This window comes from Centroberyx affinis, unplaced genomic scaffold (genome assembly GCF_046629955.1).
Source record: "Centroberyx affinis isolate AG114_WGS23_722 - 3 ecotype Tasmania unplaced genomic scaffold, CSIRO-AGI_Caff_v1 ptg000348l_1, whole genome shotgun sequence".
NCBI lineage: Eukaryota > Metazoa > Chordata > Actinopteri > Beryciformes > Berycidae > Centroberyx > Centroberyx affinis.
Window position 1 is genome coordinate 274,247 of NW_027279020.1, and position 25,526 is coordinate 299,772.

General features: G+C 45.2%; 2 protein-coding genes across 2 annotated transcripts in view; both read left to right on the plus strand.

Moving 5' to 3' along the window:
• On the plus strand, window positions 1-3,886 carry kpna2 (karyopherin alpha 2 (RAG cohort 1, importin alpha 1)). Its single transcript, XM_071515394.1, has 11 exons — window positions 1-18; window positions 255-361; window positions 465-605; window positions 738-826; window positions 950-1,218; window positions 1,328-1,422; window positions 1,739-2,002; window positions 2,209-2,442; window positions 3,018-3,200; window positions 3,372-3,521; window positions 3,656-3,886. The coding sequence occupies exons 2-11, from the start codon at window positions 305-307 to the stop codon at window positions 3,743-3,745; spliced, it is 1,572 nt and encodes a 523-aa protein (XP_071371495.1). The 5' UTR covers window positions 1-18; window positions 255-304; the 3' UTR covers window positions 3,746-3,886.
• Window positions 3,887-5,064: 1,178 nt separating this feature from the next.
• The window catches only part of smurf2 (SMAD specific E3 ubiquitin protein ligase 2), a 48,392-nt gene continuing 27,930 nt past the window's right edge, over window positions 5,065-25,526 (plus strand). The window contains exons 1-2 of the mRNA XM_071515393.1: window positions 5,065-5,440; window positions 24,578-24,616. Of these exons, the coding sequence (XP_071371494.1) occupies window positions 5,389-5,440; window positions 24,578-24,616 (91 nt within the window). The 5' untranslated portion in view covers window positions 5,065-5,388. The remainder of the gene's footprint in view (window positions 5,441-24,577; window positions 24,617-25,526) is intronic.

Sequence of the window (25,526 nt, forward strand, 5' to 3'; positions counted from 1 at the left end):
TCTCTGCGCGAGAGCGAGGTAAGCGCGTGTCAACTATTTCTGCTATTCTAATGAAATGTAATGTTCTTTTCTTTTGTAATTTACCATTTCCCGATTGTTTCTGTTTGTTGGTTGCATAATATCTAACCAGGATTAGCAATAATATGTTTTTTTATTACATATCAAGCGGTCTGTTTGATGTGCGGAGTTTGTCATGCTATAGGTAGCGAGGGAGCTCAAAGCTTTTGGCTGACTTTTTTTTACTTTGTTTGCAGGAGCAAATTTTCATTTTCCACTGTTTATCGAGCATCCCAATCACTTGGAAATGTCTGAAAACGCCGCACGTCTGAACAGGTTCAAGAACAAGGGCAAAGATGCCAATGTGAGTAACGCGTACAACTTCCATTCAGCGACAGGAATTCACAAATGTTTTCTAATTTAACTAGTCGTTTAAATTGTCGTCTTGGCACTTGAAATGAATGCAGGAGCTTCGACGCAGGAGAGTGGAAGTGAACGTGGAGCTGCGCAAGGCAAAGAAAGACGACCAGATCTTCAAAAGGAGAAATGTGTCTGCTTTTCCTGACGAGGCCACTTCTCCTCTTCAAGAGAAGTGCCAAAATAGTCAGGTAGGCCTGTGAGCTATTACTGAACTTCAGGAAAGGTTAACCCTATTTGATCAATGTCCTGCCATGTGAATTAAATGCTACTTATAAAATATCAATTCTAATGCATTGCTGGTTGTGTGTGACAATTTGCAGGCCACCAGGCAGTGGACAGTTGAGGAGATTCTCACTGGAGTGAACAGCAATAACCTTGATTCACAGCTCCAGGCTACTCAAGCTGCACGGTAATAATAAAGAATTCTTACAAATGTGGTTGGGCATTCCTGCACATTGAGCCGTACTGCACAATCTAACAACTAAATACTGCTATGATGACTCATTCCTTTTCTGTTTTTCCATGAATGCAGGAAGCTGCTGTCACGTGAGAGGCATCCTCCCATCGACCACATCATCAGCGCCGGCCTGATCCCTAAGTTTGTCGCCTTCCTGGGGCTGGTCGACTCCCCTCCCATCCAGTTTGAGGCCGCCTGGGCTCTGACCAATATTGCCTCTGGGACGTCTGATCAGACAGCTGCTGTGGTGGAGGGCGGAGCCATTCCTGCTTTCATCAGCCTGGTCACATCCCCCCACCCGCACATCAGCGAGCAAGCTGTCTGGGCCCTAGGAAACATTGCTGGTAATTGTTGAGGAAATGTTTTCATATGGCTTTTGCCTTTTTTGCTATGGTCATGACTGCTCGGTCACAAGCAAAGTTCACTCAACTTTTTTTCTTTTTGCGTGTCCAGGTGATGGATCGCCCCTTCGAGACCGTGTCATCAAGCATGGAGCTGTGGCCCCTCTGCTCAGTCTGCTGGCGGTCCCAGACTTGTCTGTGTTTACTGTAAGTAGTGTGTGTAAATCTTTATAATGAACCCTGCTCCACTAGTTTTGAAAATGAAAGCAGCATAACTGCTGTAATGCATCACAATTTCAGTTGTTGTTGTTTTTTTGTTTGTTTTTTTCCAGAATTGTTCTGTATTCATCCATCTATTGTCTGAAACATTTTTTTTCTTGAAATGAGGTCAAATTGCTCTCCATGTGCTGTCATTTAAACTGCATTCCCCTTGTTCTCCACTAGGGAGCGCCCTAACTCAACCCATTGCTGCTTCAGTCAAACTGATCCCAGCCTCTTCTCTTGATTGTTTTGTTTTTTGCAGTCTGGCTACCTGAGAAATGTCACCTGGACACTGTCAAACCTCTGCCGCAACAAGAACCCCTCCCCTCCTATGACGGCGGTGCAGCAGATCCTGCCCTCCCTCATCCGCCTCCTGCATCACGAGGACAAGGAGGTGCTGGCTGACACCTGTTGGGCCGTGTCCTACCTGACGGACGGCTCCAATGAGCGCATTGAGAGTGTGGTCCAGACCGGCTTGGTGCCACGCCTGGTGCAGCTGCTGGGCTCTGGGGAGCTGTCAGTCGTGGTACGTATGAAGTCTTGTTTTGCCCTGTGTTTTTCCTGTTGTGCTCCCCGCATGTAAATTGTAAGATGGTATTCAATTCTGTTAGTCTTCTTGAGTGAGTCATAAGGTGTGGCACCAGCACCATGTCCCTCCTTGAGGCAATTCATCTGCATCTCACTCGCAGGTTGTGAATTAACCCCTGTGCCCCCCCCCCCCCTCCCCCTCAGACCCCCTCACTGCGTGCCATCGGCAACATTGTGACTGGTACAGATGAGCAGACTCAGGCGGTACTGGACGCCGGGGTCCTGGCCATGTTCCCGCCGCTGCTGCGCCACCACAAGGCCAACATTCAGAAGGAGGCGTCCTGGACTCTGTCCAACATCACCGCGGGCCGGGACTCCCAAATCCAGGAGGTCATCAACGCAGGCCTGGTCCAGCACCTGGTCGAAGTGCTCAGACGAGTAGGTTTTTACTGATTGGATTTAATCAGTTGGGAACAAAGTGGTTCACTATTATCAGACTGATTTTTAAAACATAGTTATACATACCTGAGACATTTCCATGATTCCACTAGTGCTAAAACGAGTAGATTATTTAAGTCATTAGTTGGTTGACAGAAAATTAATTGATTTATACTTTTTATAATTTTGATAATCAATTAACTGTTTTAGTCACTTATCAATTAAAAATGCCAAACATTTACAGCCAACATTTGCTTGCTTTTCTCTATTACATATAATTATAAAATAGGGTTTTGGCTGCTGTCAGACTACAGGAGCTGTCTTTATGACCACTTTGGGCTCTGGTAACTTGTGATGGGCATTTGTCATTATATTTGACATTTCATTGACTAAATGATTATTTGATTAATTATAAATATCATCTGTAAGATTAGTCGATAATAAAAGTAATTGTTGGTTGCACCCCTAGATTCCACTTTAGGTCAAATACAGTATAACCACTACTACTATGGCAGGCACCCTTAACTGCAGAAATCACTTAACTCAACGTGGCCTCTCCTCTATTTTCTCTGCAGGGTGACTACAAAACTCAGAAAGAGGCTGTGTGGGCCATTACCAACTTCACCAGTGGGGGCACTGTTGAGCAGGTGGTGTACCTTGTTCAGGCTAACGTGCTGGAGCCTCTTCTCAATCTGCTCTCCACTAAGGACAGCAAAACTATCCTCGTCATCTTGGATGCCATTACCAATATCTTCCTGGTGAGTACATCGTCGTGGCAAACAGACAGGTTCCGTCCAGTTATTTATTACACCTGCCTTGAGAGGGGAGTCCTCATCACATTTTTGTGAGATCTGACAAGCCGACGTATTTATTCCTGGAGTTGGCAAGATGTTTGTGCAAATATTCACACGTGTTGGTTTGCCCATCAGGCTGGGGATAAGATTGGGGAATCAGACAAGCTGTGCCTAATGATTGAAGAATGCGGTGGACTGGACAGGATCGAGGCTCTGCAGTCCCATGAGAATGAGCTGGTCTACAAAGCCTCCCTCAACCTGATTGAGAAATATTTCTCTGGAGAGGTAAGTGTTAACATTTCTGTTACGAGTATGACATTTATTGACAAGTTTATAAAGTTTATTTTTCTTTAGATATTTAATAAAATTGATGTTTCAAATTATAGCAAATGATTGATCATTGTTTTGGTTGTTTTTAGGATGAGGAAGTCCAGTGTGTGGCCCCAGAAGCGAGCGCTGATGGCTTTGCATTCCAGATCAGCGAAAACCAGAGCACTTTCAACTTCTAGATACCTCTTCTCTCTTTGACCTGTACTGTACACTCACTGCCACTGTCTGTCCCTTGTTCATGTGATTGTAGACCTCTTCTCTTTTGTATGTAATGTACATACTGTTTTTAACAGGATTGTAAATAAAGTCCTAAGACCTTCGGTGTGTTTTGATTTGTAAGGTCTTTCTTAAATTGAGCATTAGTACCAACAGATTGTTAATTCATTCAATATCACTGATTTGCTTTTCTGCTTGATGGTGATCCAAATGGTTTAACAAACAAAGTATAAGAACAATCAGGTTGCTATATTGTTAGCTAGCCTTATAATTTGTCAGCGTAGACCTATTGAAATCCATTTGTAGACTTGTGAAAGAATACAATTGTCTAATCCTTTCTATTTAAATGTAGAGTAGTAGAAGGGTCTCCAAGCATTTAATGTCAAGGACCTCCAGATGGATATGCTTTTAGACCACAGACCCCCTCATTTGATAAAGGTTTTGTCTCAGGGACCCTCATTTCAGAAGGTTTTTGTCTCATGTGTGCAGGGATATAACAGTGGGGAGAGTGAAACCTCTGATCTGGGGCACTGTGGTTGTGGAGGGGGGGAGTAGGAGTACTGACTCCACAGGCCCACTAAAGTGTCTGAACTAAAATGTATTTTGTGGTCCTCAAGTGTATATTTATATTTCATTCTTCATCTCACACTACTCTGGTTGGGTTGGAATCTACAAAACTTCAATATGATTATCTGAAGCAAACTGGATCAAGCAGGAATGAAATTAAGCCGGGGTCTTGCTGTGCAGACGGAAACAAAACTGTCCTCTCTAGACAGATTTTGAACTGGCAAAGGTAAGGTTATGACAGCTGATTTGCGCTTTCAGAGTAGTGCCCAAAAGCCATCATTTCAATTAGGGATGTGTCTGATAATTGTTCAGTAAACTAGTGTGTGGAGGTGTGTTTGAGTTGTTGATGCGCAGACATAGATTTTTGCCATAAATGGAAGAATAGTGATGTGGGGATGAGAGGAAAGTAGAAGGGGGCCCCTTGTGCATCCATAAATCCTAGTTACGCCCCTGCCTCATAGACATGTGCTATAATTGTGCTTATTTCGAGAATGAAACTAAACTAATTATTTTTTGCCGGGGACTCCATAGAGCCGTCTCAAGGACACCCTGGGACCTGGAGCCCAGTTTGTGAATCACACTGGCTTTACATTTAGGTGCCACATGGTAGAGAAATGTTTCACTCCCCCAAAGTGTGTTGTCGTCACTGGTCAGCTCCCTACCAGCCTCCCTGAAGTGGGATCTGCACTGGAGGGCTCAACAGTTCAACTCTCGACGAGCGGAGAGGAGGACTCAGTCTGAGGCAGAAGCTCTCTCCGAAGATGTGAAGACAAACCCCGTGTTACAGCGCCTTGACTCGGGAGCAGCTATACGATCTGTTAGGGGGAAGCCGTTTCTATTAAATGCACTTTGCAACACCGCTATACTCGAGCTTCTTTGCATTTGTGAGCGATCGTTATGGCAGTTCAGTCCACATCCGGGCCACAATGCCTTGACTCCATTATTGTCTAAAACTGGCGAAGAGGTTGATAAACCTTGTTATTTTTACAGTTAATGAGATATTTTTATTACGTGTAGTCAAGGCTGGAACCAAGAGGAGATGTCTAACCAAGGAGTTCGGCGGAATGGTCCGGTAAAGCTGCGTTTAACAGGTAGCTATGCTTTTAAATCCCCAAATATATTTCCACACACACTAGCTAAGCAGGCTCGGTATATTTGCTGGAAATGAATAGTTCCCATGGGCCATGGAGTTGGCTAACCGCCGGTTCTTTCTCCTATGATTTTCACGTTTTCGTTACTGGTTACTATGCATTTCAGATATTTGAAATGGGTTTATTGTTTTAATACCGTTGATATTGAAACGCTAATCTGGCATCCCCTGTAAACAACGTGAAATTTGGAATATCATTGTTCTTGGAAATAGTCTGAGCCTTGCGATTGTCGCCAGTAACCACCAGCATTACTGCTGCTAGCTGGCAGGAACAACACGGGTCCCGGGATAGCTGTTTATTGTGTTCCTCTGCATTAACCATTGAGTTAGTTGTCGCTTGAGGAAATCAATATTTGGAATGATATAACGTTAGATCTTTTTAATTAACCCATTCTGCAAAACTGTAGAGATTTAACTAATTTAAATCCAAGCATGCTACCCAACTATCACACTATCATGTTGACAGACAGCGAGACAGGCTCAGATAAAGTTGGCTAGCTATCGTTAGCCTAGACAGCCTGCTTGTTGGCTATAATCAACTCTTTATGCCAGAGCAAGCCTCAGTTGAGATGGCAGGCAGCTCCACAGGTCACAAGAGGCTGCAACTGCCACTGAACAGTGAAGTGTCTCATAACAGCCTACTGACAGGCAGCTGCCTCTTGCTTTGTTATACTTGTTAAAATACATCAGCTGCAGTATCACAGCATTCTGTTAAGAGCAGTTCTGCTCTGTGTTCAGAGTTTGCCTTTCCCAATGACTGTTTCATACATTTACAGTATGATCCACACTACAAGCTCTAAAGTTAGGGCTTATTAGACAGACTCATTTGTTGCAAAGTAAAACTCAGTTTCAGAACAGTACTGCAGCTGTGATGGTATATGGTCACATCTCTCTCTCTCTCTCTCTCTCTCTCTCTCTCTCTCTCTCTCTCTCCCCCTCTCCCCCCCTCCCTCCCTCTCCCTCTCAACTGCCCTTGTTTGGTTTGTACTATTTCAACACAAACAGCAAAAAGGTTTACATGAGAGCACATTGTTTTGACTGGGAGAGGGGGATGACAGCTGCCCTGTTTGATGTACCTCCAGGATCAGGGCTGAAGCAAATTCCAGGCCTGTCTATTCTATCAGGAAGAGCCAAATTAAATATTGAAGCTAGTACTGTTTCTGATAGGAATAAGTGGAGAGAACATGGGAGCGGGGCATGGCTCCTGTCAGGACTGACTGGAGACTGACTTGATTTGATGAGGTGGAGATGCAAGATAGCAAGGATATCTAGCTCTTACAGCCATTTATAACAGTTGCCGTAAATCATCCTGGGCTCGCCACATAACAAGAAAATTTGAAGAGTTTCATACCAAAATGAGATACCCACCAATTTTTGGAAAAAAAATTGAATGAAACTCTTCAGTTGTTGTGACAGTTTGATTTCTATTCACCAGCTTGCTATATATAAAACAAACAAGTTACAGGGATATTCCTCAAACCCTGTAACAGTAGCACTGCAGCAGATTAGTAATTTCCAGCACCACATGAAATTTCCAACCAGTCAGTCTTACTTAGTTACTTCATTCATCATTTGATGAAGTACCCCAGCAACACCTTGCAGCTCAGATTCAGATGTACTGTATTGATAGATACTTGAATTCATCTCTTTTCGGCTTTCTCTTTTTTTTCGGGATTGGGGGTGGGGGGTCATGTTGAAGTCTAGATTAGTCCATTAGACTGTGAATTAGTCTGTCATTCCAGGTTGAGATGGACTGCAGTGATCTCCTGGAGGAATGCTAAGAATGTGAGTCCACTGTGAAAAATGGCGAGAGAAGGATCTCACGGACCTCCTCTGCTCTTGATGCAGGGAGAGTGACACAGTACAGGCCTCCAGACCAAACATCATCCCTGTTGGAAAGCTAGAGATATTTATGACTTTCCACAGAATTTGCATTTGCTCAGTTAATGACTTGATCTATTTCATGTTTGCCTCTCTATTTTCCGTATGTCTGTCTGTCAGCCAAGTTTAAGTTTTTTTTTAATCCCTCTGGCTGTCGTCTCCCTGGGGAAGGTTTCTTTCAGAGTTATGTAATATTGTGCCATGTCATCCATATGCTCTGTCCTGGCCCATAACTGAGCTTACTGCGTCCCCTTTCCCTTTTCCCCCTTTTCCCGTTCTCCAGCCTGGAGAGCAGTGGAAAGCAGAGCTCAAACAGGAGAGGAAGTTCTATAGGAAGGCAGTCGTCTGGTGGTAAAGCCCAAGTGCTCACTTTTAGGAAAGCATTCACCGCACACTGTCATTATGTGTTTCTTTGTTTAGCACTGCACAGCTGTGTATACTAGACCTATTAGATTGCTGCATAGAGAGTAATGGGCCCAGAGAGTGTCATTGTGACATTGTAGCAGCTTGTTGTCATCTGTAGTCTCGTTGATTTTTGACACATAGCTGTCGATGTGTTTTTCAGGTAGGCTCTGAATGATGAGTTGCTACGGTTGCTACATTCAAACAGTCCTGTAGCTGTTTGTGCTTTAGGCGTCTCTCCTTGCTGACAACCCCCCTGTCCATTTGAACCAGATGTTGCAGATGTTTGCCAGCTATTAAACTGGAAAAATATGGCAAGCAAGCTGCTAAAACTAACACTTGGGGTGAGAATTGCCCCTTGACTACACAGGACAGGTTTCCATTATACTCTACAGCTGATCACTCCTAAATTATGTGACACACAAACACAGCTAATGGCATAACACGCATGATCCACTGAGTCATAAATTACATCATTAAGCCATGGCTCATTGCTTTGTCTGATCAGTCTTAAATTTTGTTGCAGACATAGCTCATGGCATAGTTTTGCACCACTTTCCAAGCAACCGTAAATGTGTTGACACACAGCTGAAAGCCAAATCACTGTGTGCCCTCTAAAATGACTGGAACAAAGACTCTGCAGAAAGGAGAATGTATCCCTCCATTTTGACACAAACTGTGAGCCCTCAGCTGTCTGTAACATACAAGTGGAATCAGACTCGTATAAATCTGTGAGAGTCATTGATGTGTGACGTCTTTGCCATTCAAACAAATCTTCTGCACAGAAAAGTGTTAGTAATATTTGAACCAATGTTTGTTCGACTCCCTGATCGTCTCCACTTTTGCCACTTTGTCTTAGCTAGAAGTTTACTTGTGACTTAAGCATATGGTTTGCTCATCTGCATTCTTTGGCCCTGTGCAGACTAGAGAAGAGAGCTATCTCAGTGGGATTCCCTAGAACTCTCCATTCGCATTCCCACCTCTTCCTCTCTGAGTCACTCCTGTTCTTTCCGACTGTAAGCTTCTTCCCCCTCAGACCAAGTCCAAAGCATATTTCACTCCCACCCTTACTAACTGAGCTGCCTTTTGGTTCTCTGTTTCTCTTTCTGTCTGATGCACTCTCTCTATTCCCAGTCTTGTGTCTTTCTTTCCTCTTAATCGGGATCAGCTGCCATTGCAAATGGACAGGGATTTGACAGTGCTGCAGCAGGTTCTACACACTGAAGTGTCAGCACTGTTATTTTTGATGAAATGGTTGCTAATTTACCCTCCTCTCCTCCCTTGTAAGATGATGGACTGTTGAATGGACACAGATGCTGTTGGAGAATGAAGCAGACTTATTTTAAAGACATAACAAAGGGCCTAGGGTTACACATTGGCCCACTGTACAGCTTCGATTGACTGGTGTAGGTCTCTTCTTTTTAGCATGAGCCGTCTTTTTTCATTGCTGCTGGTTCTGTCTTTAGTCTACAGATGGGGGTCTTTGGATGTCGGATAATGGAAGAAACCCCCACAGCTGGGCACAGATGGGGCTGTGGAGGCACAGGACCTGATGATCAAGAGAGGGTTTTAATGTGGTCTGAGCAGGCGCATGGTACATTCATGTGGTCTCAGTCAGAGCCATTTTTACAGAGTGGCTGTATGGAAGTGATTTGGGTTCATCTGGGTGTTCAGACAGGATACATTGTAAATACACAGTGATTAGCTACATGTGGGGAACTGTTGATTCTACTGCCCCATCACAGACATGCATTTTGAGCAAACATTTCCACATTCTGCTTTAGCCTTAGCAAGAAGCGAAGGAAAACAAAATAAGAGCAGAGACGGAACAGAAAAAAAGAGAGAGGGTGGGGGAGAATTAAAAAGGAACATAATGAGCAATTATTGCACGTCATTTGTAAACATTTTCCTTCCCCCTGCCGAGGGCCCTCCAATAATTTGAAATTGTTCCATCAATTAATTGACTGGCTGGGGCTGGCTTTCCTGTTGGTTCAGCTGCTCTTCACTAAGGACAAAGCCTTCTGCGGTTGCCCTGCCCTCAACCGCCGCCAGCAACGGCCCGGAGGAGACCAGATGTAGCAGGGGGAGAGAGTGGGCAGCATCGTAGAGGAAGCGCTCCCCAGACCCAAACACTTGTCCAAACGTCACCCCTGACAGGTGGGGAGCAGAGCGGTCTAGAATCCTCCCTTTGAGGTTCCCCTGTAATAATAAAGTGAAGAATTGTAGTCATGTTACTCAGCAGGACTGTAGGCGTCTTGTGTGTGTTGCTTATATTGCTGGGCGGCTTACAAGCTCTATCCTGTTACTGTATTATAACAGCGTGCCATGTGTTTGATTAGTGGGCGGCGTGTGTGGTTTTGGGAGATTGGCTCTTCCTGCTGAGCAGAGTATCAGACACATCAGAAGGACTGCTTCTTAAAATTCACTATGGACAGATTTTCCTGTGTCCTAACACACCCTGTTTCATTTGGAAACTGAAAGGAAAGAGAAAGTTGCACACCCCCTTCTCTGTTTACACCTGTCCCTCAGTGTCTGTTGTCTCTTTGGTGCTTTATTTTACATCAGTTTTATAATATTTGTGTAATTGCCTCCCTTCTTATTAGATGGCGTTCAATGGAGAGAGAGAGGGAGGAAAGAAGAGACAGCTGGGATGAATTTGATTTGAACTGATGACATTGCAAGCACATGGCATGTGCCTTTGCCCGCTGAGCCCACATGACGTGGTATTTTTATCTGTACACAGAGAGGGCCTCCAATGGTAAACGGATGCTGAGAATGAGCTGCAGTCGCCAGAACATCTGCAGCACTAGTCGCAAGCCTGTGTGGTATTCTATAGACATCAGCTGTATTGAGCTGCAATTCATCCTCAGGCTGATTTTTTTTAATACACTCACACACACGTGTTTCTGTTATGACATATCATTGCTCCCTCTTTTCATCCTCCTGACAGACGAGGAAGATTGTCCCTCCACCCACACCAAGAAAGCATCCTCACTTATTTCCATTTTTGTAATTGATGCAGTCAATACGCTCAACGCCTTGATTTATTGCGATTCACAGAGAATTCCAATTAGTTTGGAGTGTTCAGTCAGAATGAGTCATATGACTTTGTACATCTGGATTCAGGACCTGTTTACGCTGTGCCTCAGTGCGAGCGTGTGCTGGTCGTGTGCCTCGGTAGTACTGTCAAAGACAATGAGTGTAGAGAGTGAGAGTGTCTCTTCTGCCTTGGAGAAGTGCTAATCCTCCTGGGTGGCTGGGGAAAGGCTTTCTTCAAAGGCCTGATCTGTTAACCTGGCTGTGGTGGTTAATGGGTCAGAATTGGATTAGCGGTGAGGGGGGGAGCTCCAGTGAGAACTAATCTGGCTCGTGTCCGCAGGCTCTTCTACTATCATTCCCTGCCTGACCGTTCTCCATTCTGTCCCTCCCACCTCCCTATCCCCTCTATTTCTCGCCCATTTTCCTAGCTAGTGCTCCCTTTGAAGTTAGAAACTCCACTTGGGGGTATTTTTTTTATCGGAGGCGGCTATGCATGCATATCCAATGTCAGTCTGGAACTGCATTTGACTTCAGATGCCCTTGGTTGTCTTCCGACAGTCTATACTGGCGAAAAGTAGACTTGACATCAGAAATGTTTCAGTGTGTCTTGTCTCATTGGCATCTTCAGTTTTTTTGCAGTAGGGTGGCACGGTGAGAGAGGGAGACTGCCCTTCAACCAGAGGGCACAGTTTTAAGCCTGCATGCCGGCAAGCATCTGCACTGCTGAAGTGTCCTTGAGTGAGACACCGAATCTCCACCAGCTCCATGGGCGGCTTAGGCGCTGTCCTGTAGCTGACATTGTGCTCTGACTTCCCCTTGTGGAGGGCAGAAAGCGAAAAGAGACTCACTATGGGGATCAATAAAGTATCACGTTATTCATTATTATTTTCTGCAATGTATATCTAAAGTTATCTCTGGCTGTTTAGGAATCATCAGATCTGTTCCAGAGAGCCTCACCGTCTCACGTTCAAGTGCTTGTCCGTGTGCTGTCTCACACCACCTCTGGCCTCTATGTGGTTCAGAAAGACATCAGTGGGGTGAGCCACTGTCACACCCCACCCCCAGGCAACAGTGGAGTGCTGCTACTAGGGATGTAAATAACGAGTAATTTAGGTACTCATTTTCTAACCGAATAGTATCCGATTACTCCTTTTTGTTTTAGTATCACCCTCGTGTCTTCAGGAGGTGTAACAACACTTTTTGGTACTTTACATAGTTTTAACATACAAAATTTTCACAGGAATTATACTTTTATGGAAATTCGCTATTCGTTTGCATTATCTGAGTTTTAAATTTCAAAAAGCTAGCAGAGTCCCCGGATAATTGTTTACATCCCTAGCTTGTACACAACAGAACCCCACTGTCCTGTCATTACCCTGGACATTGTTCCACTCTGCTAGAGGCCTACAAGGTGCTGCGGTTGAGGGAATGGGAACAGTCGGCGGTGCGAGGCTAGGCATCTCCTGTCACATTCCACTTTTGATATGTGATCGCAGCCGCAGCATTAAGCACATTTCCCCCTTCTTTTGTTTGTAGGGATGTCTGTGATTATTGTTTTCTTTCACGCAGCCAGCAGTATGCCCAGGTGAGACAGCTCAGCGTGTTTGCACAAAGTCTTATTAGCTCTGGTAGATATCCACATGCAGAGTTGTTTCGGTTTTCCTAGAAACAGAGGTGGAGGGGGGGATAGCCAGAACGTTCCGGCCCAGGCTGTCTGATGCAGGGGGGTAACCTGAGATTAATTCTTCGATGTGCTGGCTCTGCTGTAAACCTGGATGGACACGGGTTGATACGATTAACCCTGTAGCTCTCGCTAACCTCAAGCAGATGGGGGTCTCTTAAGTCTCCAGTGTTATTGGGTGGGGGGTGGGAGTTTGGTGTGAAAGCCGCAAGACGCCAGCAGCTGACTGTAGGCGTCTGTCCGTGCCTCAGCCTGACGTTTGAGCCCCTTCAGTCCTCTGAGGAGACAGGATCAGAAGAGAGATGTTTATATTCACACCGGATCACATTTCAAATGGCATCTCTGCTGAAGTTGAACAAATACACCAAAGGATTCCTGTGTAGTAAAAAAAAAAACTCTTGACTGCATATGAACAGAGAAGCAAATGGTGATATTTCAACACTGGCTCTTTTCTCCCCAATGCTCTGGCCCTCGATGGAGAAGAATCCTAAATATGTAGGTCCATAGGTAGCCACCCTCCATTGTCTTTTGTTGGTCTCTCTTGAGATTGGCCCTGGTGATGTGTAGGCTAAGTGTCTGGTTGATAAGAGTGGTGGTTTGCTGAGCAGGAAAATCATTATGAAACTGCCCTCCGCATCCAGGACTGGGAGTCTGTGCCAAGTGAGGAATTGCTGCAATTGCCTGATGATTCATGTGTTTCGGCTCTCCAGCAGATGCTACAGAAACTCCAGCCAGTCATGTTGAGAATGTTCAAGGATGTAGCCTAATGTTTACTCTTGCAGTAAAGGCTTACCCTTTTATTATGGGGGAAAGACTTTGATCTGCTTATTTACTGTACTGAGGTTTTGGCTAATGGTGATGATTGCCACAAGCTGACTCATAGGGTTTCTACAGGTGTCTAAACTGTGGAGTGAAACTGGGAGCTTGTCTTAAGTTATACTTTTGACTTTTGAAAGGCTGCCAAATACATGTTAATACAGCACTCGTCACACTCCACAGGTTTGATAGGATTTGGCCAACTACATTCTTAAAAATAACCCTTTCAACAGAAGTCTTAAGGGATGATTTCATTGAAGCTTGGCTAAATTTGGGACAGACATGACACATGGCCTGTAGACACGTGTCACCCACTTTAAACATGACTTCCAGCACCTAGTAAAAGCTGTTTATGGCAAGCACCTGCACACAGCAGCATTTGCTCATGGTTTTTAATCATGGGACCACCATTGCATCTCAGTGAGACATCAGGACTAGGTCATGTTGACAATTACTGGTGATGAACACCACCCACAAGAATGCATAGCTTTAAAACAGATACATGTGTGGATATGTCTACCTGTGAGTGTGTATTCAATGGATAGATCAGTCTCTTTGGTGGTGTTAATGTGGATAACCTGTAGGTCCTCTAGTCATTATATGCCCAGCCTAGAACTAAATGTGCCTCAATCCTCCACATTTTGCTCTTATATTCTCAGGACATTAATAGATAGCTGGACAACTTTTATGATTATGATCTGATTACTATCCTAATCCTTAGAAGCAGCTGAGGGTCTAGTCAGCCCAACACATCGATTGGCAAGGCAGGCAATAAAAAGGAAAAATATGGCCGGGTGGTAATGATGTAACACTGCTCTCAGATGAAGTTGTGAAATCATTCTAAGAAACCAAAACTCCCCAGGAAGGGGGAAAAAACGAGGGGGAAAAGCGAAGCAGTATTTCTGGCGATTAACACAGCAGCACAGCTCCAGGCTGGGCAGTGGCGGTCCTCAACTTCTGTTAAACAGGTTGGTACTATCCACCCTCTCCTCTGCAGCTCAGCCCAGGCCTCTCCTCTGCTCTCCTCCATTACATCAGAGAGTGCAGAGGAGCCAAGGAGCTTAGAGAGCCATGCAGCCACTCAAAACAGCTCAGGTCCCAGCCAACAGCGGTGCAAGCTTGCAGAAGCCTGAGCTGTGCTCTGCTCACTGTTTTGACTTCTCACTTAGTGGCAGCGGTGATGGTGCTGTGGAAGACTTTACTCGCCTGGATGACTCTCCATTGGGCACGTTGTATCACACAGAGTGGAAAGAGAGAGTGATGTACTATGCAGGGGTAACAGAAATGCCACTAAAAATTGCCGTTGTGGCATGGGTTCCCTCTATTTGGTGCCGAAAATAGCCGGGGTGGACTCCTTTATTATGCAATTACAGTAGGCTGTATCATGGAGGGAAAAGGTGACGTGAGATGGATGAAATGTTCTCACACTAAGAATGTCGCCAGCCTCTTTCCTTTCACGTGTGTATGTGTGTGTTGTGTTCCCCCTGTGCAGTCATACAGGTTTTTGCAATGGAAGATAAGCTCTTCAGCTGCCTTATTTAGCTCAATTGTTACAATTGTGCATCTTTGTGTCTGTCCCTTTTGTCTTCATTAGAAGGCTGGTTTGGTTAGAGAACAATATTGGTCCTGCTCTTTCAGGATTGCAACATTATTGACTGCAGTGTTTCCCACAGGTTGTCAGTTTATTTGGCGGCATCAGGAGGGTGGCTATTGACGACTTGTTATTGACGTTTCATTAATGAGCCCAGTAACTCTGATTTTTCAGACATTAAAGTCTCAATCTAGTATATGCCAATGGCATTGCAACATCAGCTGACTATTATGCTCCCATCTGATTATCTTCTGTCCTCTATCCTACCCAGTCCTGTCTCTCCATTCAATTTGCCGGCACACCCAAAATTAATCCAAAACAAGAATTTACTTGACTGGCTGTTAAATATTAGCATTGTATGGGAATCACACATATTTGATGCTGTATCATTCTCTAACCAAAGTACCTCATCCACACAGAATACCACCTGGCTGAACAGGTTTCTGGTTCCTCAGAGTGTGTTCAGGAGATCTCTCATCACTTCTCCGTGCAGGTGCTGAGTGTGATGTATGATGATGTATGGCTTCTCTTAGTCATGGCTGACATTTGGCCCTTGTATCCTTTTACGAAGAGAACCTGTGGGGGATATATTATGTCTCTTCCGTCTTTCTCTATCCCCTGATTGTGCAGTGTCTTTACGGTTCTGGTCACAGTGATTGTATGCAACAGATGTCCCCCGACGTCCTTTCCTCAAGTGTGTAACGGGAGTCCTGGGAATCCGACTTGTCTGTATTTACTTTGCGGTATTTAATGCACGTCACAGGGACTATGAGTTTCTTAATACATTTCACTGCTGGTTTCCTCTCCAATCCCCAGTTGTTGACAAGATTCTTCTTTCCCCTCCTCACACAGAACATGTGGGAGATGGAGATGGAGCATGTCTTTGAGTGCCTCTATAATTTTTTGAAACTTGGAAAGTGAGGATCAAGGTCTTTTTCCCCTCATTTTTTTAAGTGTTCCTTTCTGTTTTCCTTTCAGTATAAAATGATGCAAGGGGAGATTTTGTTACTTTTTTCCATTCTAATTTTCTAAATCTTGGAAATTGCAGGTCTGTTTACAGGCATTAGAAGATTTTCCTGGCAGTTTGTCGTTCCCAGATTGCTCGGCTACCAGTGACTCCTAATATCTGTGTTATGTGACCAGAAGAAGTCTTATCAGATTTGCATATTTACATAAGTGGATTTGCTAAGATATAAAAACCTGCCAAAGCTGGGATAGTTCCCAATGCCTACAAGTCAATTTGCCCTAACCACATTTCCAGTTAGCCTGCACCCTATGAGGAGTTGGAATGAGTCGCTGAAATTCTACCCTGCTTCCCCACGCTATTCTGCCTGACTACAGTCAAGGGCTACAGTTAAGTAGTGTGGCCAGGCCTTTAAAAAGTAACCCACTTTTGTCAGGAACAGGGCAGAGCTGAGTGCACTCAGGGAAAGGGTAGTCCGGTTGCCCCTGCAGCAAATGCGCTGGGCTGTCCCATAAAGCAGGGCTTTTTCTGCCTGGCATCAGCGTTGGAGTGATGATGAGGCTTTTTCGTTGCACATTCACTTGCGTACACTCCAGCGTACATGAATCAGAACAAGGAAACGGATATGGAATCATTGATCGATCATTTTCAGTTTGTCTGGATTTCAACCATTTTCAGTTTCATACCGCCAACGCTTGTTCCTCCAATCTAGGACAGTGTGAGATGTTAGAGGAAAATCTGGAAGGGATGAAATGATAAATATCCTGAACATCCACTGGTTCAATTCAAAATGATGTTGGACTAATTCCCAATTAACTGTGTCGTCATTTCCTTCCTATGCCTGACTGAAAGCCAGCATGTCACTGTTCCTATGTGAGGCTGCTATAGTGAAAGTGGAAGCTTCAGCTAAGATAAGCCTCCTCTGATGCTCCCCCGATGAGAGGGTTTATAGAGGCAGTGTTCAAGAGCCAACAGACTGGGAGTTGGCCTGTCCTATGAGATTGATCAAGCCTTAAGGAAGATGGCTCAGAGATTAGCAAGAGGACAGATAAAGAACTGGTCCACCATCAGCACTTGTCAGTCAACCCACCCTTCTCTCTCTCTCTCTCTCTCTCTCTCTCTCTCTCTCTCTCTCTCGCTCTCTGTATTTGTCTCCCTTCCTTTAGGTTTTATGTCCCACAGAGAGTAGGGAGGAGTAGAAAGGGGAAAAGGAAGCCTTTTGTTTACAGAAGAACAATGCTGCGAATGAGAGCGCGCGGTCCTGGGCCTGGAGTCAAAACAGGGCCAGTCAGACAGGCGGGCAGGGGAAAGGGTGGGGGGGGGGTGGGGAGGAGGCGGGAGAGCGCCGTTCCCTGAAGATGTGTCAGACTGTCTGGTGGGATTGGGTCAGTGCGCCGGACTGGAGAGCCAGGTGGACAGGAAGGGAGGTTCAGAGTGGGGTCAACCTGAGCCAGTGGGCCTGAAGAGAATTGTTTAGGTTCACACACAGTTACGATTCCACGGAACCAAAAGAAAGGCTGATATTTTGAAATACCCCCCACCTCTTCCTTTTGTTAGGCTTCATTTCGAGACAGAGTTTTGACTTTGGATGGGATGGGAATGGTGGAGTTTTACCGGGCAGTTTTCTCTGTTCCCACACCCCCACTTCCTCCTCCTCATGGGCTCCAGTGTAATGGTTAACCGCAGAGCAGCAGACTAGAGGCGGTGTGAACCTCTTTTCCCCACAGTGTTCTTGTCTTTTCCCATGCTTCTTTGTGGTATTGTGTGAGAGCGTGACTGTTAAAAGTATCTGTATGTGTCTGTTCACAAGGGAAAAAGCAGGATCCAGCTGAAGTGCCGTTCTTCCATTTTGTCTTGGCCAGTGATTGCTACCGTAGTGATGTCGCCCCCCTCCCCTTCCCCCCCAGGCGTGTCACGTGACCGCTCCCTCCCCAGGTGTTTGGCTTGCGTCTGGTGGGGTTCATTGATTCGCCTGCACAGTGGGGCTCTTTGTGTGCCAGCCTGTGAGAAAGTCAGCCCATCCTCTCCCCACAGGTGGAACTTTAACTTTACCCCAAGGCCTCTGTCTCTGCCTGCCTGGAGCTGTCGTTGCCACTCAGAGGAATTGATTTTTATTAAGAGAGAGGCTGGCAGAAGAGGGAGCTAAGCTAATCCGAGCTGATAATCAGTTGTGTGCGGTGTTTGTTTAGCTCTCCCTGCTTGTCCTGGGGGAAGTGGTCCTGTTTGGGCTGTAATGTGGAAAGCCATTATGTGACTAATAAGCTGCAGTCAGCCAAGCAGCCGCCGAGAGCACACACACGACTCCCCTGCTCCTTATGTGAGCCATCGGGTTATGTTTCAGCTTAGTCATTGAGGATTTGCCATGTGCTTGTTCCTGCCAGTGATAATGAGTGAAGCTGTAGGTGGATGTTGGGCAATGCTGCATCTTTTTAACAGGATATTAAAATGAAAATGCTTCGATGTGTCTTAAACCTTAGGTGTGTGGGCGAGCATGTCTGCCTACCATCACATCTTCTGATTCCTCACCCGTCTCCTATGGTCCATTTAACAGTGCTCAGTAAGTGAAGTGGGCCTTCAGCCTAAAAGGTTTTGGTCATTTATCAGAGGGAGGGAGTTGCATGTGATCCCTGCCCCCCTCCCCTCTGAAAATGTTGTGTGGACAAGCTGGTGATGGAAAGACGGATGGTCGGAGCTGTAATGTACATCTGTTGCACATGTCGTTACTCACTGACACGCACAGATACCTGAGTGTGTGGCTGATGTTAGGGCGTTGTATGTGCTGCCTGGTACGAGGCAGCAGCCACTGAAAAACTGTATGCCGCTGCGGCCTAACCATCAACCCTGTCAAAAGTCCATACTGGTGTAAACTTTGGCTGTAAATGAAAAGATGCCTCTCTTTTGACTGTGTATGTCAGTCAGTTCCGTCCCTTTGTTTATTGTCATTTTAAATGTCCATACTCAGTAGTGCTCATCCTCTCCGTGTCTTGGTCTCTCCGTCTCTCTCTCCCCTCCCCCTCCTCACCGCCATCAGTCAGCGCTGCAGTCCTTGGCTGTGCGAGGCAGTCAGGGAGGCAGTGCGACCGGAATGAGAAACACAGGCGACACAGAGGGACCCTTCTCTCGGCTTTGCCTCGATACTTGCCGTCGCTATGACGACAGAGGATTTTAGATGAGCTGAGATGCAGAGGGGTTATGTGATGTTTTTCCGGAGTGTGTGTGTGTCTGTGTATGTGTTTTTGAGAGCGGGAATGAGAGAGAAAGTATGCGACCGTCTCTCTAAAGGAGGGGCGCGGGGTCTGTGGACGGGCCGAGGGAGAGGCAAAGTGAGAAATGTTTGGAAAATGAGTTTGTGCCGCAGTGGTTTTAATGGCATGTTTATCATGGGCACAGGGTGATATTTTCCCCCTGTACAGGAATAATGAAGAAGTGGATTCCGTTCAGTTCGTCACTCAGACGTTCTTTTTATAGAGGCTAGGTCCTCAGTTCTGCCGCTGGGCTCTCCAGTTCTCCTATCTAACCCCCTCACCCCTTATTCATTTTGGCAACCAGCTACATCATTTGGTTGCGCTAAAAATTGCCACTCCCTGAAAACAGCATTTTGTTTAACGCAGACATGGAAAAGAAATGATGTGATTTTAGCTGGCGTCTGAAATAAGGGGTTTTACATTTCTACTTTTCCCAGGATTTCTTGTTTTAGGGCCGTGTGTATGTGTGTCCATCACGTTGTGGGCTTGCGTGTGTGTGTGTGTGGTTATGTATGTGCCTCCCTCTTCCATTTGTGTATACCAGGAGAGAGAGCGCATATATTTGTCAGTGTGCGAGCATGAGAAAGCACGTCCAGGGTGACCAATAAAAAAACAGATTTACAATGCTGCCCTGTAGGTGCAAGCTCGCCCGCTTCCTTTTCTTGGGGAAGGCTCCTGTCATCAGGACCCCTGTTCCCATAACAGCATAAATTTTGGGAAATTCTGTGTGCTGGCGAGTGAATAGGCACAGCCACTTGACTTAATGTCATTATACAAAGCTGTCGCGTTGGGAAGAAAATTTAATGGCACTTTCTGTATGTTAGATCATTTAGCCGCTGATGATATATCTCTGCAAGAGCTTCAAAGTTCCTGTGGTTCTGTGATGAAGTTTGTAGGTCTAGCCAAACGCACTGTGGCTATTACCCAGTCATGAACTTAATATGGTGGCATAGAAATATTTTTGTGCCACTGCCTGTAGTTTTCTCATCATTGGATCAGCAATCATTAAGCTTCTTATTTCTTTGTTTGCTCCCCTACAGCTTCCACCCCCCCTGCCTGCCCTACATTCAGAGCCCCTCTCTCTACTCCTCTCTTTTTTAGAAGCTGCTTGGTAAATTTGGAGCGTCATGGTTAAAATTAAAGCAACATCATTAGGGAGACTTCTGAAAGCTGGAGGTGTGTTAGAAATTCAGATTTATGCACACGGGAGAGCCAAGAGGTTAGTCAGAATGCAGGAAGCAAAAACCCCGGAGAAGCTCCGCCAAACCTAAATGAGGCCAACCCAGTCACAGAGGGTAACATGACAACACAAATCAAGCGTCCCATAAACCCAGCCCACCCTTCATGTTAGAGATCTGAGAACTCCTTGGGTTCTCAAAAATTCATCAGTATCAAGCACTGAATCACTCTATCAGAGAGAGAGAGAGAGAGAGAGACTTCACTGAGATTCTCATTGAAGCCGTTAGTCTGACTAAAAGTAGTGGCTCGCTCAGTTCAACTATTGATCCTTATTTTTTTCTTTTTTGATGTATGACTTGGGCAATTTCACATTTTGTCCAGTCACTGGGAAACTGCCGTAGTTCAAGAAAAGAAGGACCCTTCTTCCATGTAGCTGAATGGACAGGCTCTTATTGATGTGAAAAGGTGGTGTGACTTGGCACTGGCAGCAATGCACCATGTGTTTACCAGGAGGCAGGTGAACAATTTTTAAAAGTTTGTCTACAGCGTACCACAGAACGACATATCTAACCCCCCAAATAAATCATTTCTTTTTGAAGGATGAATTCACCTCTGCTCCACTCACGCGGCCTCATGGGCGGTCACATAGCTGTGAGTGTGAGACTGTCGTCTGGCAAGTTCCTTTCAGGCTGGTGTGTGTATGTATGTGTGTGTGTGTGCTTGTGCGCTTGCATCTACATGTCTGTCCATGAGAAGGGTAAGCCTGCTGGGACCTAACGTGGGGCCTTTCAGACCACCAAGTTCCTGTTCCTGCTGTTTGTTGGCTCTCGCATTGTCTGGCCAGTCTGGTCATCTCAGCAACTGATTTTTTTTTTTTTTTGACTGGTGGAGTGGAAATGACTGGACCGCAGATTGGGTTTTTTTTTTCTGTAAATCGTAAAACCACAATATTAGTAAAATAAACTGGCTTACGGTTGTCCACATGGAATCAGACATCTGCAAAATAAAGGCCACTTTAGAAGTCTGTGTACGTCACCATCAAGTTTTATAATCACTGTTTATGTTTAGCTTGAGAGATCAGCAGCAGGCTGTTGTCTGTCTGATAGTTCTGTCAGTGTGTAATGAGGACTGCAGTCTGATGGTTGGATTCCACTGCGTTCTGATTGCTGCCCTTGCGCTCTCCTCCTCCATGCTCTGTGGTCTCAGACTCCTAATTGGCTTCTGCGCTGCCATTGTCTCCCCGCCTCTACCATTCCAGCGGTTTTGTCTCCGTTTTCTGTTTTCGGCTGTAATTCGGCCCCTTGTATGTTTTCATATGGAGCCTATATAGGTATAATTGTAGTGTTGCCTTCCTGCTGTGTGGCTAGTTGAGGTCTGTGTACGTACTCACTGGAGGGTCTGCTCACTCAGTCCAGAGGGTTATTATATAGGCTTTGCTTGGTTTTGCCATTGTGCTCGCCATGTCCTCTCTGTACCTCAGTCAGACAGACAGACGCTCGCCATATCCTGCTGTGGGTCTCGTTTCGTCTTTATTGTCATGTCTTCATCCCATTCTGGAATACGGCTGTAGATTTTGCCACTGCCTTACCATACTATAGAGTCATATTGCCCAGTTATACAGTGAGCAGTTAGCTGTTCACCTCATGTGGGTTTATTGCATTGTGACTTCCAGATTGGGGAACATAGTCCTTGATGGATTCTTTCATTCTCTGGAAACAACATCAAGCTTTTTGTCACGTTTTACGTCCCACAGCCAGCACTGTTCGATATAAAAGAGACCACCTCCTTGCCATATAAATAAAGTCACTGGCAGGGGGGCATAAAGCATTGTGGGAACACAAAGAACGCTGTCACCTGTTCCCTTACTCCACCACTCTCCACCTTCCTTAGCCTGCTTTAAAGCCTCCTAGCGCGCACGCACACACACACACACACAGGCCTACACTATTCTCTGTGCCTGTTAATAATTAATTAGATCACTGGAGTTGGAGTGGGGAGCGAGGTGTTGAACAGTCTCTCGGGGGTGTGTGTGTGTGTGTGTGTGTGTCTGTGTGTGTGTGTGTGTGTGTGTGTGTGTGTGTGTGTTGAGGAAGAGAGCGACTGAAAGAGATGCATACCAGATGTTTGAGAAATGAGGTGGGTTTCACTGGAACGTAACACATTCCCAGGGATGTTTGCGGAAAGAAATTCTTCCTCGTCTGTCGAGCATGTTCTCCGCCCCCCAAGAGGGTTTAGATCCAGTTTAGTCGTCTGTTTTCACTCCTCCCTCCGTCTTTTAATGGTGTTCTTCTCATTAAACCCTCGACCCTCTATGTGTGCGCCTTGTGTATCTGTAAACACCATGCATATGTAGATGTTGGTACGTTCCACACTGCGGCTGGTGATTTGTGTGTTTAATTTTGTTGACACAGCACTTAGATGGTGCGTCCGCTTCCCTCCCGTTCCTAGTGGGCAGCATTGTTTCAGCTCAGACCTAAATTGAGTCAGGAGCCTGGTAATATTTTGTGTGGTGTGTGTGTCTGAGTGTGTGTGGCATGGGATGGAGGGGCAGATGAATAGGCAGCGGCTGCAGATTGAATGGCTTAAGCTGCAGTCTGCCACTATGGGTGTGCCTTTGTCTATTTGTGTTAGCAAAGTAAAGTCTGAGCACTCTCACCTGCACGTGAGAGCATTATGCAGGCTAGCCCCCATAGAGTGAGGGAGAAAAGGCACATACAACCCGCCCCGGGGCCCGCTAGACATGAGGCAGATTTCGCCCATGAAAGGTGTGAAATGGGCTCACATGGCGGCATGATGCCTGTCACACTGCAGCTGTCGTCTGTAGACCAGATCGCTATTATTTGATTGAAACTGGGGCTAGTATAAATAGGGGGTAGAATTGTGGATAGTTGAAGAATTTATTAAGACGAACTAGTGAGATAGTGGTTACCTTCATGGCTCAAAATTACTGGTCCAGTTATACAGATAATACAGATAATGGGAATAAACCCAGACTAGCTGCTAGACCAAAATGGTCTAGTTATAAGATGGACCAAATTGGCTTTTGCCAATAAATACTCCTTTCCTGGATTTGCATAGTCTGAAGTTATCTAATCTGATTTCTTTGAGAATGATTTGAATTACTGCAGGACCAAATGAGTGGAATTAAACTTCCAAGGAGGCACATAAGTTTATTACAAGTAAAGGAAAATAGGCCTCTTTGCCGTGATAACCAGTTAGCACCAAGAGAGCTGAAAATGCAGCGTTTTAATAAATTCAAACCAAACCAGTGAAATAGGGCATTCAGAATTCACCCCAATTAGTGGCTGTTTCACAGAGGACTTTACCACAGAAAGAAGCTAAGCCGAGACTGTATTTCCATGTGCCTGACTCACTGGCTGTAACTGTAACTCCAGACACCCAGGTGGTGACTGAGCTTCCTCATCCATCCACACAGACAGACAGGCAGCAGTAGAGGAGGAGGGTGTAAGTGGCTCTGCCTCATCACCTCAGCAACCGCCTCCATGGCTCTCAGAGGGGATCTGTAGGATCAACTGCTCTGCTGCAGGCTGGCTGGTGTGGGGTGGGAGTGAGGGGAGGGTGTGGAGGGTGGACAGATGGATAGAATTCATCCCCTCCTTCAGCAATTATAATTTCGTTTTTCTATTCTAATGATACAACAATTGTGTATTGCTGTAAGGCTTGTAAGTGACATTGAGTTGTTGAAGAATGCCAGTCACTTGCCAAAAGAACATGCTGATCTAACAGTGCACTATCTAGCTTGTAAGCCTACAGCCAAGGAATAGCTACTACTGCTGTAATTGATGGTATGTCGTGGCAAACAGTGTGGTCATGTCATGCTGTATAAATGCAATCCAATCTGTGGGACGAGACGGATTGTGTAATCTGTATCAAAAGTTGGTCTGTTTGTGACTCATGCCTGAATTGTAGAGTTCCATCATGTTCTCTGCACAGTATTTTCCCACATGAATCCTGGACCAGACAAGTAATTTTAAACTTACATTGCTACCATTTTGCTAGCATATGCTCCTAAAATAAATTAATGCTTCCGAGGAAAGTGAAAAAGGAGTACACAAGCAATTTGAGATGGATTAGCGTTACAGATTGTAAGTTATTTTCACAGATCATACTCCTAAATTTTATTCCAATGCTGCTAAATTAAAAATTTTAGAGCACATGTTGCTCCTTCGCAAAAATGTTACTGTAGAAGCCTGATGTTTGCAAGTTTTTTGTGTGTGATTTTAAGCTAACGCTTGCCCTCTTCTTTCTCTCTTTCACAGTCCTCTGCGCCAAAAACCTGGTGAAGAAGGACTTCTTCCGTAAGTAAATCCCAATGAAAACTGTCTATGATAAACCCATATTGCTTTTGGCACTGTGTTTACTTTGCTAAATGGCTATAAGTTTCAGTTTTTGGTTTGTGGGTCTTTGAAGTATGCACTGTGAGATAAGAAGACCCCCGTGAGAGATGAGAAATGTGGGCCAGTTTTGGGCTGATAAGAAAGTGCCCGCTGTGAGCTGCTGCTACCCTTCAACAACACACTAGAACCTACTTATTTAGCCATGGCAACAGATGTGGATGGGTTACCACATGTGTCCTTGGGGAGGTAGGAGAGTATTGTTTTCATAACCATAACCATCACCATGAAACGTTATACATGTGGTCCACTACAAATTATTCCAATTTAATTCCTGACCAATCTATAATAACATTAATTCTATCCCTTGGAGAATAGCACATTGGGTATGACACAAAAGACACACTGAAGTCATATGAATGTTGTTGAGTGAATGTTGGTACATTGTTATTACTGGTCACACTTAATGACAGTTACAACGTAATGACAGTTGAGAACTAAAGGCCTTTGCTTGAGGCTTCCCTATTCTTCTTTGAAGAAAAATGTCTTCAACCAGACGTATGTGGCTGTACATTAAAAAACATAGCCAACTTTTCCATAATTACTTAGCATAAGCTAGACAGTCCATTTTTAACTCAAGAGACCTAGGAACTCGTAGGTAGGTGTCTATAGTGTTGTGAGTGTTTTGGTGTGTTTGGGTCAGGCTGTCATGGTGAGTGAGCATGTAGAGGTCTTCCGCTCACTCAGGTGGTTTCTGTGGTGTCCATTCCTCCCATTCCAGCGCTCAGGAGCTGAGCAAACATTCAGTTATTGAGTGGGTGTAGAGCGGCACCAAAGCCATAGAAGAAGGCATCTGAGTGTGTCCTTGTTTGTG

Excerpts from the sequence above, each read along its gene's own strand:
- kpna2 (XM_071515394.1), top strand. The coding sequence starts at position 305 with ATGTCTGAAAACGCCGCACGTCTGAACAGGTTCAAGAACAAGGGCAAA. Across the intron at positions 827-949 it reads CAGGCTACTCAAGCTGCACG|GAAGCTGCTGTCACGTGAGA; the intron begins GTAATAATAAAG and ends CCATGAATGCAG. Across the intron at positions 2,443-3,017 it reads TGGTCGAAGTGCTCAGACGA|GGTGACTACAAAACTCAGAA; the intron begins GTAGGTTTTTAC and ends TTTTCTCTGCAG.